The sequence below is a fragment of the Salvia miltiorrhiza genome, chromosome 3 (genome assembly GCF_028751815.1).
Source record: "Salvia miltiorrhiza cultivar Shanhuang (shh) chromosome 3, IMPLAD_Smil_shh, whole genome shotgun sequence".
Lineage (NCBI taxonomy): Eukaryota > Viridiplantae > Streptophyta > Magnoliopsida > Lamiales > Lamiaceae > Salvia > Salvia miltiorrhiza.
The window spans coordinates 61,036,751-61,053,061 of NC_080389.1; the positions used below are offsets into that span (position 1 = coordinate 61,036,751).

At 38.6% G+C, this 16,311-nt stretch overlaps 3 protein-coding genes across 4 annotated transcripts; 2 read left to right on the forward strand and 1 right to left on the reverse strand.

Annotated features, from left to right (window-relative positions):
• The first annotated feature begins 1,175 nt into the window (after nucleotides 1-1,175).
• Nucleotides 1,176-5,348, forward strand: LOC131015132 (BTB/POZ domain-containing protein NPY1). Of its 2 annotated transcripts, none has more exons than XM_057943388.1 (4): nucleotides 1,176-2,093; nucleotides 3,227-3,296; nucleotides 3,447-4,616; nucleotides 4,691-5,348. In XM_057943388.1, the coding sequence occupies exons 1-4, from the start codon at nucleotides 2,032-2,034 to the stop codon at nucleotides 5,171-5,173; spliced, it is 1,785 nt and encodes a 594-aa protein (XP_057799371.1). In that variant the 5' UTR covers nucleotides 1,176-2,031; the 3' UTR covers nucleotides 5,174-5,348. The 2 variants fall into 2 exon arrangements, with proteins under 2 accessions (XP_057799371.1, XP_057799372.1); XM_057943389.1 differs by lacking the exon at nucleotides 1,176-2,093 and adding an exon at nucleotides 2,936-3,019.
• Nucleotides 5,349-8,603: 3,255 nt separating this feature from the next.
• LOC131015133 (cytochrome P450 71D13-like) lies at nucleotides 8,604-10,506 on the forward strand. Its single transcript, XM_057943390.1, has 2 exons — nucleotides 8,604-9,652; nucleotides 9,742-10,506. The coding sequence occupies exons 1-2, from the start codon at nucleotides 8,636-8,638 to the stop codon at nucleotides 10,357-10,359; spliced, it is 1,635 nt and encodes a 544-aa protein (XP_057799373.1). The 5' UTR covers nucleotides 8,604-8,635; the 3' UTR covers nucleotides 10,360-10,506.
• Nucleotides 10,507-13,998: 3,492 nt separating this feature from the next.
• Nucleotides 13,999-15,986, reverse strand: LOC131015134 (cytochrome P450 71D13-like). The gene is made up of 2 exons (XM_057943391.1): nucleotides 14,921-15,986; nucleotides 13,999-14,833 (listed from the first exon to the last, which is right to left on the reverse strand). The coding sequence occupies exons 1-2, from the start codon at nucleotides 15,872-15,874 to the stop codon at nucleotides 14,216-14,218; spliced, it is 1,572 nt and encodes a 523-aa protein (XP_057799374.1). The 5' UTR covers nucleotides 15,875-15,986; the 3' UTR covers nucleotides 13,999-14,215.
• Nucleotides 15,987-16,311: the final 325 nt, after the last annotated feature.

The window sequence follows — 16,311 nt, forward strand, 5'->3', positions numbered from 1 at the left end:
AATAACGAATTATGTTATCCCTCCGTCCCACTCCAATAGGCTCATTTTCCATTTTAGGTTGTCTCATTCTAATAGGCCCAGTCTTAATATGAAAATGATTAGAGCTTTTTTTGAGAAGTAAAATGATTAGAGCTTTATTAAGTAATAATAAGAGAGTACTCCCTCCGTCCGCCAAGATTATGTCATAATTACTATATCGGGCGTCCGCCAAGATTATGTCACTTTCCTTTTATGGCAATGGTCCCACCATCCTCTTTAATATTTTATCCTTATTAACACTCTTTATTTACAACAAAAACCACTCAAAATTCAATCTCAACCACTCATCTCATAAAGTGGTGGGACCCTTTCTCCATTACATCAAAATCATCACCAATTTTATTAAATCCCGTGCCCAAGCAAATTGTCATAATTTTGACGGACGGATGGAGTACTATTTAGTCTTTTCGTAAGAGAGTACTCTCAAAAGGTTACTTTTTGGTGGACCACACCACATTTAATTACCAAAAAGTGAATTTCTTAATCTCCGTGCCGAAAAGAAATGAGCATATTGGCCTGGGACGGAGGAAGTACATGTGAACAAGTCGCAAGATGATAAAAGTAAGGCAAAAAAAAATAAAATTGTAAAAGAACAAAATGGCAAATAAGTATCCTAAAAATGGACATAACCTATTTGAGGCTCGACTAAAAGAAAGCTCGTTTCAATAATAAACGAGTTGAATTGGAGTCTGATGGTGCTCAACTTGTTGAACTCGGGAACATGTTCGAATTTATTTGTGCTGCGAACCTTCAATCGAGCCGGTGCATGAGCCTTCATGCAAAAAGTATATTTATAGAACCGAACTCGAGTTCGAGTAATAGGTTGATGAAGAGCACGTTTTGAACGTTTTTCAGATCTTCATTAAGCTGGAGCTCAAATTCTATATATACGAATATCAAACGAGCCTAACTCAAGCTTACACTCGAATATAACAATATCGAGAATCGCATGAGCTAACCTCGACAATTGGGTGGTTGATCAACTAAATAGAAGCTCAAATCAAGATCGAACATCGGACTATCTAAACGAGCTGAAGCTCGATCCTGCTAGTACTCGACTCGTTTATAATCCTAAAAAATGAAATTTTGAGAAAAAAAGGAATAAAGAGGAGCAGCAGGGGCAAAAAGGTCAAGAAGGTTGGCGTGCATTAACGGCACAAAGCTTGAAAAAGGAGTAGTGTAGTGTGCACCCTCTGTTCCACTCTGTCAAAGACAGTAGAAACCCCCCCACTTACTCTTATACTACGCCACCCCACACGTACTCTCCCTCTCCCTCTCTCTCTTCAGAAAGAGGAACCAGAGCGACAACTCCTTCAGTATATTCAGTCCCTCCTCGGCTCCACACCGAATACACGCATTTCGCATTCATTTACATGTAGGAGAGAGAGGGTCTTGAGATTCGCGACTTAAAAGACGAGATCTTGGCAAATCAGGAGGAGTAATAGCCAAGGCGGCTGCAAATTTAAGGCGCCCCTCACCTTTAATTCTGCCCGGGTTGGTGGACTATAATCTGTCACAACATTTATGGCATCACATCACCGCGTTTTCACAATGCAGCCCTCGCAAATTCTCTCTTAATTGCTCCGGCTCGCCACCCGAGGCGTTTTCTCTCTCTAAGTGGGGTGTGTGAGAGAAAAAACAAAACAAAACAAAAAAGCAGAGTGTGTGGGGGGAGATTTCTCTAACGCTGCTGCAGCTGAGATTGTTGGTGGGTTTTGTTTCTTTGTGTTTGTTTTGCTATTTTGTGGAAGATGACGCTGATATGTTCTGGTCGGAGAGGGACTCAAAATGTGTGATGGGATTACGTAAAGATTCCCTCTTTTGTCTCTTTTAGGCCGCAGAGAATGATTTTCGGTTTTTGCAGTTTCTTGCCCTTTTAGGAGTTATACGTGTTTTTCTTGCCAGAATTTGTTCATTGAAAGTTCCAAGGAGCTCTGTTTTGAGCTAGTTTGAAGCAGAAGAAGGTGAAGAAAAATTAAAACAGATTAAAAGATGAAGTATATGAAGCTGGGGTCGAAGCCAGATGCTTTTCAAGCTGAAGGGAATTGTGTGAGGTAAATAGTGTGTGTTTTGTGTGTGTGTGTGTGTGTGTGAGTTTTCCTTTTCTCAAATGTTTACGTTTTCGTTTTCATTATTTCATCGTAATGTTATTTGGTTCATAATATTTGAAGGCACAAATGATTTATGCAATTATGCTCATCTAGTTTTAGTGTCCATCTCAAAGATTCTCTCTTTCTTGAATACATGTTTACAAAACGTGGTGAATGGAAATTTTGGTTTTTTTTACTTGGCTTGAATTTGTGAGAAGAAACAGTATATTACTACCTATTACCTTTGTTGCTTTAGTGTTTCTCTTCTTCCCCTTTAAGGGAAACTTTTTGGCTTGGTGTTAAAATGTGCTGTGTTTTTGTGATAATAATGATCCTACGTTAATTAGTATATTCAGCAGTTAAAAGGTATAATTGTTTGAGTTATTCGAATTTCTCACTTTCATTATTTAAACATTGAGTACACTTTATGTTGAGGGCCCATTGGAACTGTAAAGTGTGTCACCTACTTGGCCTAAGGTTTTTCATGTTAATTTATTAAATTGCAAAAGATTAGAAAGTAGCTTGTATGTCGTTGATCACCTTTTCTCTTCAAATTTTTTTAATCCTCCTTTTTTGCTGGCCATGTTTCCTCATCCTTTTGATTTAACTGCAGATACTTATACGTCACGTTTTTTATTCTGAGATGATGATGATATGGATTAGTAGTTACCTTGCTCAGTGATGGATTAAGGTTAAAATTCAAGCACCATTTAATGAAACCTTCAACCTTCATCTTATAAACAGTTCCACTTAAATGTTTCCTACAAACACTAATATGTAATAGTCACTTATTTGGAGCCTTTGTTGATTGTATTAATTCATATTTGGCTGCCATTATGTGCCTCATTCGAGAAGAAACATAAGTTGTGAAATTTAGAACTTGTACAGAAGTATGAGAAGCATTTCCAGTAACAGTTTGAGTTTGATCTCATTCATACATATACTATAATCTAACTTTTAGTAAACGACATGAATGTTCAAAGCCGCTTGAAAAAGTTGTCTGTTCAACTTGGTTGAGCTTGATCACATTTTGACAATTCATATATACTTTTATTAAACGACATGAATGTTCATAACTCTTGTTCAATCTATTGCAGGTATGTGTCGTCTGAATTGGCAACTGATGCCATCATAAGCGTTGGCGATGTGAAGTTCCTTCTCCATAAGGTGACATTTTGTGGAACCTAATTATTAGGAATGCAAGAAATTACATTATATTAATATGATAACTGCTTCTTGCTGATAGTTTTTCAGACTTTCTTTTGAGGTAGAACTCTGTCTAATTGTGGAAATTTCTGTTTGGATTCGCCTTTGCAGTTTCCTCTCTTGTCCAAGAGCAATAAGTTGCAGAAGCTCGTATCAGGAGGGAGCGAGGAAAGCCCTGATGAGATCCGGTTGGTTGATTTCCCCGGTGGCCCTAAAGCATTTGAGATATGTGCCAAGTTCTGTTATGGCGTAACGGTGACTCTCAACCCCTACAACGTTGTGGCTGCACGCTGTGCAGCAGAGTATCTTGAAATGACTGAGGATATCGACAGAGGAAACCTGATCTTGAAGATCGACATATTCCTCAACTCCAGTGTTCTGCGCAACTGGAAGGATTCCATCATCGTCCTACAGACCTCCAAGTCTCTCCTCCCGTGGTCCGAGAATCTAAAGATAGTCGGCAGGTGCATAGATTCAATAGCATCCAAAACGTCTGTGGATCCTTCGGTCATCACCTGGTCTTACACTTATAACAGAAGACTGGCCACATCAGACCAAATAATCCACAGTGGATTGAAATTCTCCGAGAAGATGGAAACCGTGCCAAAAGATTGGTGGATCGAAGATATCTGTGAGCTGGACATTGACCTGTACAAGAGAGTCATGCTCGCGATAAAATCCAAGGGCAGGATGGGCGGGGGCGTGATTGGGGAGGCGCTGAAGGCTTACGCCATGAGATGGCTGCCGGATTCTGTTGATGCATTGGTGTCTGAAGTTCACATCAACCGGAACAAATCTCTGGTCGAAACCATAATCTGCTTGCTCCCTTCGGACAAGGGCATCAGCTGCGCCTGCAGTTTCTTACTGAAACTACTCAAAGTTGCTATCCTCATAGAAGCTGATGATTCATCAAGGGAGGAGCTGATAAAGAACATCAGTCTGAAATTGGATGATGCTTCGGTTGGTGACCTCTTGATCCCGGCAAGGCCGCCTCAGACAACCCTCTACGATGTTGAACTTGTTCAACGCCTCGTGGATCTGTTTGTGGAGAATCAGATGAGCAAGAAGGACAAGAGGGTGATTGAGAAGAATGGGGGTGACTTTGTTTTAGGGCATGGATCTTGGTTGAGAGTTGGGAAGGTCATAGATGGTTATCTAGCAGCAGTTGCTCGCGACCGGAATCTCACCGTGTCCAGCTTCATCAAACTGTCGGAGTCAGTCCCTGAGACGGCTAGACCGATTCACGATGGACTGTACGGCGCCATTGACATGTTTCTAAAGGTGCAATCTTTTTCCTCTCTTTTGCTGTTTTTCTGCTATAATTTTGTAAAATTGAAAAATTTATGACATTGCAGGAGCACAGTGGACTAACAAAATCTGAGAGGAAGAGGTTGTGTGGGGTGATGGATGTGAAGAAATTGACAACGGAGGCGACCATGCACGCAGCGCAGAACGAGCAGCTGCCACTACGTGTGGTGGTTCAAGTTCTCTTCTTCGAGCAGGCGAGGGCAGCCGCCGCCTTGAGCAACGGCGATGATGATGCACCTGAAAACCGGAAATCTCTGAGGAAACAGATGGATGAACTGCAGATGAAAGAAGAGGAATCAGTGAAGAATGTCAAGAGAGGCAGCAAGAACAGAGGATCCGGCGCGCAGCTGCTGCCATCGCGGTCGAGGAGGATATTCGACAGGTTGTGGATGGTGGGGAAGGGGCTGGCCGGCAGGGAGAACAAGAGCTCCGAGACTTCGGGGAGCTCTCAGAGCCCGACCTCGATGATACGGGGAGAAACCAAGTCCTCTGGCTCGTCGTCCAGGCATCGGAGGCACTCGATTTCGTGAGCAAGGAAGAAAAAAGATGATGGTAAGTGTAAAGTGGTAGTAGGATATGATCTCCATTGCTGTTGTAGGGAAAACTGCTTTGTTGGATAATCTTGTGCTGTTGTTTTTCGTTTTATCATTGCTTGAATTCTTGTATATCTATTTCTCATTTAGTAAGAAATGGTGTCTTTGTTTATTTTTTTCTCTTTCTGTTAAATTTTTGTCAAACATGAAATTGAAATCAGAAGAAAACAAGACTGCTAAATTTACAGAATGAAGGACAAAAACAATAAAATCCAAGAAAAGTGAAGGAAGCACAGATTTAGTGCTTAAACGATTCAAGAAATCAAGTCTTCTCTCTCTGCATAAATATCTATTCATCATGGTTAGGAAAGAATAAAAGATGAAAACTTTTGCAGCTGGTTTACATTGGATCTGCAATTAATGACTGGAAATCTCTAACTCAGGTAATCATAATATCCTTTCCTTCTCAGAGAAGCCTGCAGCTGTACATGTTCCTCTCTTGTTTCTGTTTTCATTTGTAACAGCATTATCATAAACTCTAATTTCTACTACTCCTTGTGTTGAAAACAAGCTGGTTGATTTGTTTGTATGAATATAAATGATGTTATGTGAAGGAAGTTGAGATATATCTTGCTGGCTGGTAAGCAGGAAACTGTTTCTTTACTATTTTAAGCTCCCAAAAGCTTATTGACTGTTGCTGGTTGTCATGCAAACTTCTACCAAGTCTAGAGACACCTAAATATGTCTTGACAGATTGCGTAGAACACGCAGTAGGCTATTGTTCGACAAGTATCAGTCAGACGAGCAGGCCTGGATCGACACCGTCAAATCAGTCGGAAATGGAGAGACTGTAAGAATAAGCACCATGGATTAATTGGCTTGGGCTATATCTGATCAGGTATATACATATCACTAAATTTCTTGCAAAATGGTACAATAAAGTTTCATAATATGCAGTTTCCAATCCACAATAGGTTGTTTAGAGCAAGCACGCCAACGTGAAGTTGCTGGTCGCGTACTGGGCTCATTTCATTGAGAACACAACACGGACGTGCACGTGAAGTCGCTGCTCTACACCAACAACCTATGCTCGTCTTCCAAGTGCAACGACTGCCATGGAAAAGTCGAGATCAAGTAATACATTGTTCCAGGTTTCAACAATGGCAGGGCTCAGTTTTGGGACATATAACCTTGGCATTGTGTCTCAGCTGCAACAAGTCTTTGATGCTGATTGGAGTTCACCTTATGCAGTTCATGTTTAACCATTGCAGTCATCTTTAATCTGATTGCTGAGTTTAGTTGCAGCTAAGTAGTTAAAGTGTTGTGGACTGTTGATGTATGATTATTGATAAATGTGGAATACTGTTTGATGAAATAAAATTGTTATGCAAAGAGGTAATTGGTTCTTATATGACTTGATTAAGAAATAGGCCAATGAGCACTTGAGATTGAGTGTGTATTTTTTAAGTTTTTTTTTTTAAATATTTTTTTTTCAAATTTGATTTTGAATACTTTAATTTAATTTTGTAAATATTAACTGGATATTATTTAATTCAATTTGGTTTTATGATTATTTTATATTGTTAAACATAATTTTTATTAGTTAATGGATTTATTATTAGGGTTGATAAGTATAAAATTAAGGTATAGTCGCTTGGTCCCACTTATAATGACACCTTCAAAAAATAGCATGTGGTCCCTAACAATTTTACACTCATTAAATATTTGGTTTTTATTCACTTTACACTCTTAACACCTTTTTTTTAATCTTGTAAAATTGTGTCAATATAAGTGGAACGGAGGAAATATAATTTTTTTATATTTTTTTGAAATAAATATAAAATATATAATTGATTATATTATGATATATTTTATTTTTATAAAAAAACTTATTATAATAAACATAATTAATAGGGGAATATGGTACTCTAAATCTCATCCGCTACGTGAATTGCTCAATACAACACACTATCTTCATTCACAAAAAAATAGTACTCATAATATCACATGCGGGCCACTTTCTCTTCACAATACAATTAACTATTATTAATATTATTTAATTTTAAGTGAATTGTTTTTCATTCATAATATATTTAATTAGTAATTTGCATTCTAAAACTATTTTTTGTGAATAGATGAAATAATATTTTTAAAAAAATCATTCCGTCAACAATGTCATCTCAAAGTCAAAGAACACTTCACAAGTATTTATTGTCGTAAATGACGATTAAAAGGCACACATATTAAAAGAATTTTTTGACTTGGCGGCGGACACCATTTTCATACAAATTTTCAAATGAGATTGAATAGTTTTGTCTTATCGTTTCAATAGTATTACATATCGCATGTTCCATTACTTTGGTCAAGTCTGTCACAAGTAATAAAATAATATAGTTCAATAAAATACTACTAGTATTTAAAGTGAAAATATGATGAGTATCCATAAGTTAATTCCGATCAAGAAAATCCCACAAATTAAATTACGTATCCGTAATATATTATGACGAATTTTTTAAAAATTGAAAAATTTAAGCTTACATAACATTTAGAATTTATACTATGGACATATAACTTTGTTTTTCTATATACAATCAATTCGAACTTCACTATTAAGGAGAGTTAGAAAATACTTTATGCATAATATGAACAATTGGGAGTGACACGAGTTTTAAGAAATGTTAGTTGGAAGTTATTGTGAGTGGAAAATGGGTCTCACTTTATAAAGTATTGTGAGAGTAATGAGATAATTGAGGAAAAGTAGTGATGGGTCATGGTGGTTTTTTTGTAAATAAGTATGAAAAAAGGGATAAAAATAAGAGGGTAATATACAAAAATAGAATGTTCATGTTTTTGTGAGACACTCCAAAATGGTAAAATATTCATGTTTTTGTGAGACGAAGGAGTATTATGATATTACTATTCTTTTATAATTTCAGGAAAGAAACAAATATTTTCATTGAATAGAAGGAGATTAAAAATGATACTTAAAAATAATAAAAAAAATCATAGCTCAAATATATTATGTGCATCGTAAATTATCATTAACTCTTAAAAACACACTTTTTATCTGTCTCACTTGACTTGTATTCTTTTTCGATTGCCCCATTTGATTTAGCTTGTTTTATTTTTTTTACTACAATAAATATGGACCATATATCTTTACAATACAATCTTTACTAACCTAAATAATTGTGTAAAAAAAATTAGGTTAAGTGAGGTAGAATAAAATATATTTTCGAGGCAAATATTTCTTTTTTTTAAAACAAATAGGTGGCAAATGTTAAAATATATAGTACTAGTACACAATTAATCCAAACGCATGCCCATCACACATATATACAAATTGCCATCTCTGACCCATGCATCTAGTCCAGCAGACTTATTTGATAACACTTCACCCACTTAACTATACTATACTTTTCTCATCCAAAAAATACTATATAAACTCATCCACTTCCCATGCAAATTTATCAACTCACAACACACAACTCTCTCTCTCTGTCTCTTTTGAGAGAGATTAATATAATGGATTCGATTTTGGGGGTATCATTACTATCATGGAACTTCATGGCTCTAGCTGTGATCCTTCCCATAGCGATCTTCTTCATCAGAAGCAAGACAAGATCCAAACCCGTTTCCAGCAACTGGCCGCCCGGCCCGAAGACCCTACCCGTGATCGGAAACATGCATCTCCTGAGCGCTCTGGCGTTCCGATCCATCAGCGAGTTGGCGAAACAGTACGGCCCGCTGATGCGGCTGAAGCTGGGCGAAGTGGACACGATCGTGGTGTCGTCGCGAGAGGTGGCGCGAGAGATGCTGAAGCAGCACGACCCTTGCTACGCCGACCGCCCCGAGTCCATCGGCATCAAGGTCTTATGGTACAACTACCGCGACATCGCCTTCAGCCCCTACGGCGACTACTGGCGCCAGATGCGCAAGATCTGCATCATGGAGCTCCTCAGCCCCCGCAGCGTCCGCTCCTTCGCCTCCATCCGCACAGACGAGGTCTCCAACCTCATCGCCTCCATCCGCGCCTCCGCCGCCGCCGGAAACCCCGTCAACATCAGCGACTCCATCTTCTCCATGATGAGCTCCGTCACCTGCCGCGCCGCCTTCGGGAAGGTCTCCAAGGATAAGGACGCGCTCATCAGGATCCTCCGGGACGGCATCCAGATGGCCGGCGGCTTCGAGATCGCCGACTTCTTCCCTTCCTCCTTGATCATCAACACCTTCAGCTGGACCAAGATCAGGCTGCTCATGATGCGCCACAGGCTCGACGTCATCCTCGACGGCCTCATCCGCCAGCACCAGCTCAATCTCGCCAAGATCGACAGAGGCAGCGAGGATGGAGAGAGAGGGAGGAAGGGCAACGGCGAGTTCGGGAACGAAGACATCATCGACGTTCTGCTTAGGGTTCAGGAGACCGGAGAGCTCCAGTTTCCCATCAGGAAAGAGGACATCAAAGCAGTTGTCTACGTCAGTATTCATATTCACTCCTAATCTCATAATTAAATTAATTCAAATCTGTTTTTCACTTTTTATTAACATGAGTTAAAAAAATGCAGGACATGTTCTCCGCCGGCACAGAGACGTCTTCGACGGCGATGGACTGGGCGATGGCGGAGCTGATGAGGAACCCGCGGGTGATGGCCAAGGCGCAAGCTGAAGTGCGGCGCGTGTTCAACGACGCCACCATCGCAACCATGGGAGACAACGATCAGAATCTCAAGTATCTGAAGCTGGTGATCAGGGAAGCGCTGCGGCTGCACCCTCCGGTTCCGATCCTACCGAGGGCGTCGAGGGAAGAGCGCGTGATCGGCGGGTATGTGATTCCGGCCAACGTGAAGGTTCTTGTCAACAACTGGGGGATGCAGAGGGATCCCGCCTACTGGACCAATCCGGACAGCTTCGAACCGGAGAGATTCGAGGACTGCTCCAAGGAGTTTCTCGGAGCAGACTTCGACTTTCTCCCGTTCGGAGCTGGGAAAAGAATGTGCCCAGGAATCACATTCGCTATGGCGAGTGTGGAGCTTGTTTTGGCTCAGCTTCTCTATCACTTCGACTGGAAGCTTCCAAACGGAGCTCAGCCGGAAAGCATGGAGATGATCGAGAATCCCGGAGTCACTGCTTCTAGAAGGGATAGCCTTCTTGCGGTGCCAACACCATACAACAACTCGGCTTAATTAAGACTCTCATCAATCTCGTCGTGCTAAAAAATAATGATGTACACTCATTTTGTGATTTGTTTTAATTGTCTCTAATGTTATTTGGTTCATAATATTTGAAGGCTACAAATTATTTGTGCAATTAAACTCACCTAGTTAATTTTAGTGTCCATCTCAAAGATTCTCTTTCTTGAATACATGTTTACTAAACGTTGTGAATAGTGAAATTTGCCAAAGTTGAAAAATAAAATAATAATGAAAAGATAGAATTAATAATGAAGTAGGCCAGTGTTGACTTGGAAAAGGAAATAGAGTGACGAATTTGCTATGATCTTTCCCCTGGAAGTAGTTGATGTGATTTTTGGGACTTGTCAGCGTGTACATAAAATGACTTATATACTACTATAAAGTAAAATAAGAGAAGAAAAAAACTGAGGAATTTAGGGTACAAGTAGCTAGTCAAGAAAGGACAATAAGAATTTTTGGATTTCGTTGACAAGAAAATGGAAAAATTAACTTAACTCTCTTTAATTAAAACTCACAACGAAAATATAGTGGAAATGTTTCTAAGATTGGTTTTGCGGTGGAATGACGAATTTGTAATTCATTCATTCGAATTCCACCGATACATTTGAATTTAGAATGAATGTAAAATTAATCATGTTACACCTCTAATTCCTTCGTGATATCAACTAATTCACATCTCGGAGATTGGAAATCGACCACTTCTCCTCCCAAATCAGCGATTCGGGATCGACAACTTCTATTCAGAGTAAGAATTAGAGTTTTTTAGATGACCACTTTCAAAACGACGTCGTTTTATATTGCCACGTCACTTACAATGACACGTGTTACGTACATACGCGTGGCGTCTACAATGACACGTCAACTTTCCGGCTGCCAGAATTTAATTTTATGGAAAAATTGAAACACTTGCAAAGTTCATGATTAAAATTGCAAATTTCAAAGTTCGTGTGCAGAATGGAAAAGTGATTATAGTTCGTGTATTTTGATGCAATTAACCCAATAATTTAGTAAATCTAATAATTTATTATGAAAATAAATCAAATCAAATAGGAGTAATCAATATTAATAAAATTAATATTTGAAAAATAATTTTTTATTTTAAAATAATAAAATTATTAATATTTTGAATATAATGAATCTAATAATTTAGTAAATCTAATAATCAATAGTATTATCTAATTTTTTAGAATAATATTATGAAAATAACAATCATTTTTAAATTATTCTCTATAATTTAAAAATAAGAATTAAATAGAAAATTAATTAAAATAATTAATTTTCTATGTAAGTATATATATATATATTATATATATAAAATCAAAAAAATAAAAACAAATAAATATAAAAACGAAATTTAAAAATTTTAAAAATTGAAAAAATAATATCAACGACCGATTATTTTTATTTTATTTTTTATTTTTTAAATAAAAAATTGGAAAAAAATATTTTTTATTTGTTCGTTAGAAAAAATTAATTTTTTTAATTTTAAAAAAATAAACTAAAAAAATATCGTTAAAATATAAAAAAATAAAAAAAGAATTTTAACGACCGAAAATTCGGTTTTTTAAAAAAATAAAATATTAAAAAAATAATTAGCGACCGAATTTTCGATCGTTTAAAAAAATTGGTCGTAAATCGATCGTTAAGGCCGCAAAATTAACGACCGAATTTCTCGGTCGTTAAACACGTGTTTTCTTGTAGTGTAATAAAACAATTGTGTTTTAGGATTAGGTCCGGCGTATCCACGTAGGATTTCCAGTTGTTCATATCATCAATTTTTCGCCGGAAAATTTGCGGAGTAACTAAATCAAATCAAATTAATAGTTTAGGAATTTTCCTTACACACATTGAAGTTTGGTACCCAAATCAGAATTTCCCTTACACACATTGAAGTTTGGTACCCAAATAAATATTTAATGAGAAAATTATGAAATAAATTTTTATTTAAACATACTTTACTCAAAATAACATTTTTAAGTAATGCTAAATTCAAAATATTTGTTTCGCCATTCAACCTTCCACGTGCCTCCGACCTTAGAAACCTGAAAATGTTAAATATATATGGGATGAGCATACAGGGTACACTCAGTGTGAGAACATGCAATAATTGTCCAAATTAATAAAACGGTAACACATATGATCATAACATTTCATAATATTTGCTCGCACGGGGGCATACCAAGGACCTTTCCGTCCTGGACCCATTCAACGGGCCCCTGGCGATAATATAATGGTTGCAACCTTAGAGCATTGGCATCGCTTCTCCTCGATGCCTTACTCGAACTCGAGTAGCCACTCGAGTAGGCGATGCAAGTGAGTGCTACTCGAGTGCTACTCGAGTTATCGAGTATACTCGATAATTTCTTTTTTTTTTTTAATTTTTTTCTTCTCTTTAAAAATTTCTCTCTCCTCTTTAAAAACTAAAAAAATCAAGTAGGCTATCAAGGAACCCCAATGCAGCACTACCTACTCAATAACACAAACACTATCAAATAGGCTATCAAGGAGGCTATCAAGGAGGTCCCAATGCGGATGCTCTTAACTTTTATGTTTATATCGCATTGTGGCATACCAAGGATCTTTCCATCTTTGACTCATTCAACGGGCCCCTTGCGATATATAATTTAATTCACATATGGTAAACACATAATATTAAAATGGACAAAAATTAACCACAACATATATTTAAATAATCCCACACCTGATATTTGAGCTTTAAAAATTAACTTGAATAATTTAAATCAAAGTCAACGTCTTAGAATTGCCGCACCTAATTTCATAAAATTAAATATAATTTAATAATAGTTAAAAAACAATATTTAATAATAATAATAATAATATATGTGTTCTGTGTGTGTAGTAATATATATAACTAGCAACTTACCTTCAACAATGGTATGTTGCTTAAATTAGTTTTGGTTCTGTGTAATTCTTTTATCACCAAACGACCTTATTTATAGGTATCAAAATTCATATAGCTTTGATGAGTCACAACTTGTAAGCTTACCTTTTTAGATTTATAGGATTGCTTACTATTAATAAAAAGTTTACACGTCTCATATATACATGTATATATATATATATATATATATATATATAAGTATATATAGTGTATTAATTTAGATCTTTAATTTAGTGGTGGTTTGCATTTATACGTGTATGTATATATCCACACTGAAATTAAATATATGTATATACTATCTTTTGATAAATCAAGTTATATGTCTTGTTTATTTATTTATTTATTCTTATCGTAAATAACTATGTATATGTAAATAAATATTTATAATTTATAATTTTATTTGTTCATATAAGTGTGTAATATCAAAAGTTTAATATTACGGTCACTTTTCTAATTAGTGGCACGACTAGACTAATATTAATTCAATAAACAAAATATTTTTCAAACACATTATAGTTTAAAATTTTAATAATTATCAAATAAAAATTATAAAGAAAAATAAATGATTTTGGGGTAGCTGTGACATATAGTATCTGAAAAAAAGGTGTGAGCTGAATATTCAATGCTCACAATCAATATCAAGTCACATTTTCCACATTTTTATTTTCATGGACATTTTTTCCTATAACTAGAAGGTTTTGGCTAGAGGAGGGGTTTCACTCTATACATAACGCAAACAAATAAATCATTCCTTTTATTGCTTGTATAGTAAGAGTAAACACTAATTTACAAACCAAGCAATTCAAGAACACCGTCTCCCATTTTCTCGACCAAGCTTGAAAATTCAAATACACTTATTCCAACAACAAAATTTACTTCATATATGTAACTGAATATTAATTAATTAATTAGCCCGGCCCATGAAAATCCTATGCCGATTTTGGATTAAGCCGAGTTCTTGTATGGTGTTGGCACCGCAAGAAGGCTATCCCTTCTGGAAGCAGTGACTCCGGGATTCTCGATCATCTCCATGCTTTCCGGCTGAGCTCCGTTTGGAAGCTTCCAATCGAAGTGATAGAGAAGCTGAGCCAAAACAAGCTCCACACTCGCCATAGCGAATGTGATTCCAGGGCACATTCTTTTCCCAGCTCCGAACGGGAGAAAGTCGAAGTCTGCTCCGAGAAATTCCTTGGAGCAGTCCTCGAACCTCTCCGGTTCGAAGCTGTCCGGATTGGTCCAGTAGGCGGGATCCCTCTGCATCCCCCAGTTGTTGACAAGAACCTTCACGTTGGCCGGAATCACATACCCGCCGATCACGCGCTCCTCCCTCGACGCCCTCGGTAGGATCGGAACCGGAGGGTGCAGCCTCAGCGCCTCCCTGATCACCAGCTTCAGATACTTGAGATTCTGATCGTTGTCTCCCATGGTTGCGATGGTGGCGTCGTTGAACACGCGCCGCACTTCAGCTTGCGCCTTGGCCATCACCCGCGGGTTCCTCATCAGCTCCGCCATCGCCCAGTCCATCGCCGTCGAAGACGTCTCTGTGCCGGCGGAGAACATGTCCTGCATTTTTTAACTCATGTTAATGAAAAGTGAAAACAGATTTGAATTAATTTAATTATGAGATTAGGAGTGAATATGAATACTGACGTAGACAACTGCCTTGATGTCCTCTTTCCTGATGGGAAACTGGAGCTCGCCGGTCTCCTGAACCCTAAGCAGAACGTCGATGATGTCTTCGTTCCCGAACTCGCCGTTGCCCTTCCTCCCTCTCTCGCCATCTTCGCTGCCTCTGTCGATCTTGGCGAGATTGAGCTGGTGCTGGCGGATGAGGCCGTCGAGGATGACGTCGAGCCGGTGGCGCATCATGAGCAGCCTGATCTTGGTCCAGCTGAAGGTGTTGATGATCAAGGAGGAAGGGAAGAAGTCGGCGATCTCGAAGCCGCCGGCCATCTGGATGCCGTCCCTGAGGATCCTGATGAGCGCGTCCTTATCCTTGGAGACCTTCCCGAAGGCGGCGCGGCAGGTGACGGAGCTCATCATGGAGAAGATGGAGTCGCTGATGTTGACGGGGTTTCCGGCGGCGGCGGAGGCGCGGATGGAGGCGATGAGGTTGGAGACCTCGTCTGTGCGGATGGAGGCGAAGGAGCGGACGCTGCGGGGGCTGAGGAGCTCCATGATGCAGATCTTGCGCATCTGGCGCCAGTAGTCGCCGTAGGGGCTGAAGGCGATGTCGCGGTAGTTGTACCATAAGACCTTGATGCCGATGGACTCGGGGCGGTCGGCGTAGCAAGGGTCGTGCTGCTTCAGCATCTCTCGCGCCACCTCTCGCGATGACACCACGATCGTGTCCACTTCGCCCAGCTTCAGCCGCATCAGCGGGCCGTACTGTTTCGCCAGCTCGCTGATGGACCGGAACGCCAGGGCGCTCAGGAGGTGCATGTTTCCGATCACGGGTAGGGTCTTCGGGCCGGGCGGCCAGTTGCTGGAAACGGGTTTGGATCTTGTCTTGCTTCTGATGAAGAAGATCACTATGGGAAGGATCACAGCTAGAACCATGAAGTTCCATGATAGCAATGATAAACCCAAAATCGAATCCATCATATTAATTTCTCTAAAAAGAGACACAGAGAGAGAGAGAGAGAGAGTTGTGTGTTGTGAGTTGATGAATTTGCATGGGAAGTGGATGAGTTTATATAGTATTTTTTGGATGAGAAATGTAAATTAAGTTTAACTATCAAATAAGTACGCTTGACACAAGTCTAGATGGGGCCAATGTGTATGGATGCAATGAATGGGGTTTGGATTTTATAAAAACATTAATTTATTACGACTACTGCGTTGTCTAAAATCATCAAACTTTACTTATCAGGGCGAGATAAAAGTAATACTACTAATTTGGGATAATTGTAGTTTATGACCTGAACTTTGGAGTCATTTGTAAATATGGCCCGAATTTTAAAAAATAAAAAAAAAATAGCCGAAATTTTAAAATCATTTGCAAAAATAGCCTGAACTTTGAAAAATACAAAAAAAAAAAT

Bases quoted from the DNA above. Each gene is read 5' to 3' on its own strand.
- LOC131015133 (XM_057943390.1), top strand. From the start codon at position 8,636: ATGCAAATTTATCAACTCACAACACACAACTCTCTCTCTCTGTCTCTT. The intron at 9,653-9,741 runs GTCAGTATTCAT...AAAAAAATGCAG, and splicing joins ACATCAAAGCAGTTGTCTAC to GACATGTTCTCCGCCGGCAC.
- LOC131015132 (XM_057943388.1), top strand. From the start codon at position 2,032: ATGAAGTATATGAAGCTGGGGTCGAAGCCAGATGCTTTTCAAGCTGAA. The intron at 2,094-3,226 runs GTAAATAGTGTG...AATCTATTGCAG, and splicing joins GCTGAAGGGAATTGTGTGAG to GTATGTGTCGTCTGAATTGG. The intron at 4,617-4,690 runs GTGCAATCTTTT...ATGACATTGCAG, and splicing joins CCATTGACATGTTTCTAAAG to GAGCACAGTGGACTAACAAA.
- LOC131015134 (XM_057943391.1), bottom strand. From the start codon at position 15,874: ATGATGGATTCGATTTTGGGTTTATCATTGCTATCATGGAACTTCATG. The intron at 14,834-14,920 runs GTCAGTATTCAT...TAAAAAATGCAG, and splicing joins ACATCAAGGCAGTTGTCTAC to GACATGTTCTCCGCCGGCAC.